The sequence below is a fragment of the Myxocyprinus asiaticus genome, chromosome 15 (assembly GCF_019703515.2).
Source record: "Myxocyprinus asiaticus isolate MX2 ecotype Aquarium Trade chromosome 15, UBuf_Myxa_2, whole genome shotgun sequence".
NCBI classification, from domain to species: domain Eukaryota; kingdom Metazoa; phylum Chordata; class Actinopteri; order Cypriniformes; family Catostomidae; genus Myxocyprinus; species Myxocyprinus asiaticus.
The window spans coordinates 32,264,412-32,266,767 of record NC_059358.1 but is presented as its reverse complement, the minus strand read 5'-3'; the positions used below and the strand labels follow the sequence as shown (position 1 = coordinate 32,266,767).

Genomic DNA, 2,356 nt, shown 5'->3' with positions numbered 1-2,356 from the left:
TGTGTTTTAATTAAGTTTCTCACTTCAGTGCCCAGATATTTGTGGATGTCAACACAGCAGAGTGCATGGACCATGAAGAGACAGTACGATACGCCAAACAGTTCTCCTGCACCAGGTAATTAATTCCACATCTGAATAACTGCAATTTGATTTGTTTGTTATGTTTCTGCATAAAAAGGTCAGACGTTTTGTTTCCAGTTGGTTTGTAAAATCCTGGTACATTCTGATCTTACGTATAAACAACACTGACAGTCTGTGTAGAAAAACGTCATTCTGTGGAAAAATTATGACAAAAAAAAAAAAAAAAGAATCATCTGCCAGTGCTGCAGTCTCAAATACAGACATTCCAAATCTGTATTGTAATAATCTGCTGCAAAGCTTGACATGAACACTTGTAAACTGCTGCCACCTGGTGGCCACATTCAACTCAATCTGCTTCAATAAAGGCTTAAGAGCATTTTATGCACCATTAACACATATGCGTTTATTTCATTTACACAACACTTATAACATATTTATGAAGTATTTATGCACTTGAATGACAAAAAAGATTTACATTCACTCAATACTTCATATTAAATATTGGAGCACATGTGCATTAAATAACTTCAAAGCATCACATCTAAGCATATACATCTTTCGTTGCGTATATTTTAAAATCACTTGTGCTTTTGAAATGCTTTGCAGTTTGCTTTACATCTTACACAGAATGAAACAGTGAAACAGACAGTGGTTTGTGAAACATGGCAGTGCATGAAGCTACAACAGCAGGCCAACAAGGGGTCTCTAGAAAAAAACTAAAACATGTTATAAAACTAGATCAAAATAACAGCTTAGATATGTCAGACATTTTTAAAAAAATTTAAAAAAATAATAAGGCAAATCAATGTATGTTTCCTGTTTGTGTGAGAATTAGATTAGATATGCTTGGGTAACATTCCAGGAACATTTGCTCACCTCAAGTCCCTTACAGAGCATACAGTTCCAGAAGATACTCCTTTGGCACGATTCCAATAGCCCCTTTCATCTCCCCCACCCACCAGCCGAAGGTGTCGTACTCCTGTGGAAAACACAGAAAAGCCAATGACACCTACTAACTAGAGTTTGGGCGAAGCAGGACAGCAGTGTTCGTTAAACTCACTCGCTGTTGCAACAAACCAATCAGAGCGGTGTCACAATCAGCAAGGTCAAATCTCATAGGTCAATGCCCAGGGGAATGAAAACTGCCAGTATTTATAGTTCATTGACCCGTTCATCTTCAGGTTTTGCCTCATTTTCTTCCCATACTGTCTCTTATCCCTCCGCACAACTCTTTTCCACCCCTCCCTATCTCCTCCATTCCCTCTGATTTTCCAAGGCCAACTCAAGGACACGTGGCCCACAGGACCTATAAAGATTACACAAGAGAATGTGAACGCCCATATAATTTGTATGAAGTACAACTGATTTATAAGCCAGAGTACAGAGTCCTGTTCTTTACATACAGATCTACTGAGATCAGCTCTTCTCCAGCTTATGGAATATATAACCATAACGATAAGATGACTCTATCTGTCTTTGTTTCCCTTTTCACTCCCTATCGCTTTCTGTATTCCATAATTACAAACAGATCACAGAGTGCCATTCACTTCAAAGCCACAAAATCCTGTGTTTTCTCTACATCCAGGATACTCTGTTTCACACAGATGTTTTCTAAACTAAAGAGTTATATACTGAGGCAAATATCTGTCAAGCCACAGTGTATTTTCTTTTTTGAAAAGGAGAATGCAGGGAGGCAGTGAGGACTGGATTAGACCGTGGAAGCACTGAAGCTGTCTGAGCTCTACATAAAATTCCAAGAAAGCTCCATTTACCAGACCTTTAGATGAGCTGGATAGTGGGACGCTTTTGGATGCATGCATAACATTCAAGACAGGTGATGGATTTCATTGTTAAGACTTGTTAAGCCGAGCAGTCTGAGTGCCACCTTCAAATTCTTTGTGAATACAGATGCTGAACAAAAGCAATACTAAAATATAAGTATAAAAGGTATATGTCAACTGTATCATAATATATATATATATATGTGTGTGTGTGTGTACTGAGACATCAGTACTCAAGGAATGTCTCTCATCCAATCAGATTCGAGGACCGGAACTAACTGTTGTGTATATATATATATATATATATACACACACACAGGTATATACTGTATATATAAGGTGGCTCTGATGTTGTTTTGGTTCTGTGTAAATTAAATGCAGCATCAGTGCAGCCTTAAACTTTTCATTGTCATGTCAGCATGTATTTTAATTTCTGCAATTGTAATTTTTTTCGGATCTGTGTGCTGTGTAAATGCACCATTTTGTGGTAAATA

At 37.6% G+C, this 2,356-nt stretch overlaps 1 protein-coding gene across 4 annotated transcripts in view; it reads right to left on the bottom strand.

Annotated features, from left to right (window-relative positions):
* Positions 1-457: 457 nt before the first annotated feature.
* LOC127452770 (src kinase-associated phosphoprotein 2-like) overlaps positions 458-2,356 on the bottom strand; it is a 21,060-nt gene continuing 19,161 nt past the window's right edge. For 2 of the 4 annotated variants that reach the window (XM_051718468.1, XM_051718472.1), the window contains exon 12: positions 458-1,060. In XM_051718468.1, the coding sequence (XP_051574428.1) occupies positions 968-1,060 (93 nt within the window). In that variant the 3' untranslated portion in view covers positions 458-967. The remainder of the gene's footprint in view (positions 1,061-2,356) is intronic. The other 2 variants (XM_051718470.1, XM_051718469.1) reach the window with 2 other exon arrangements.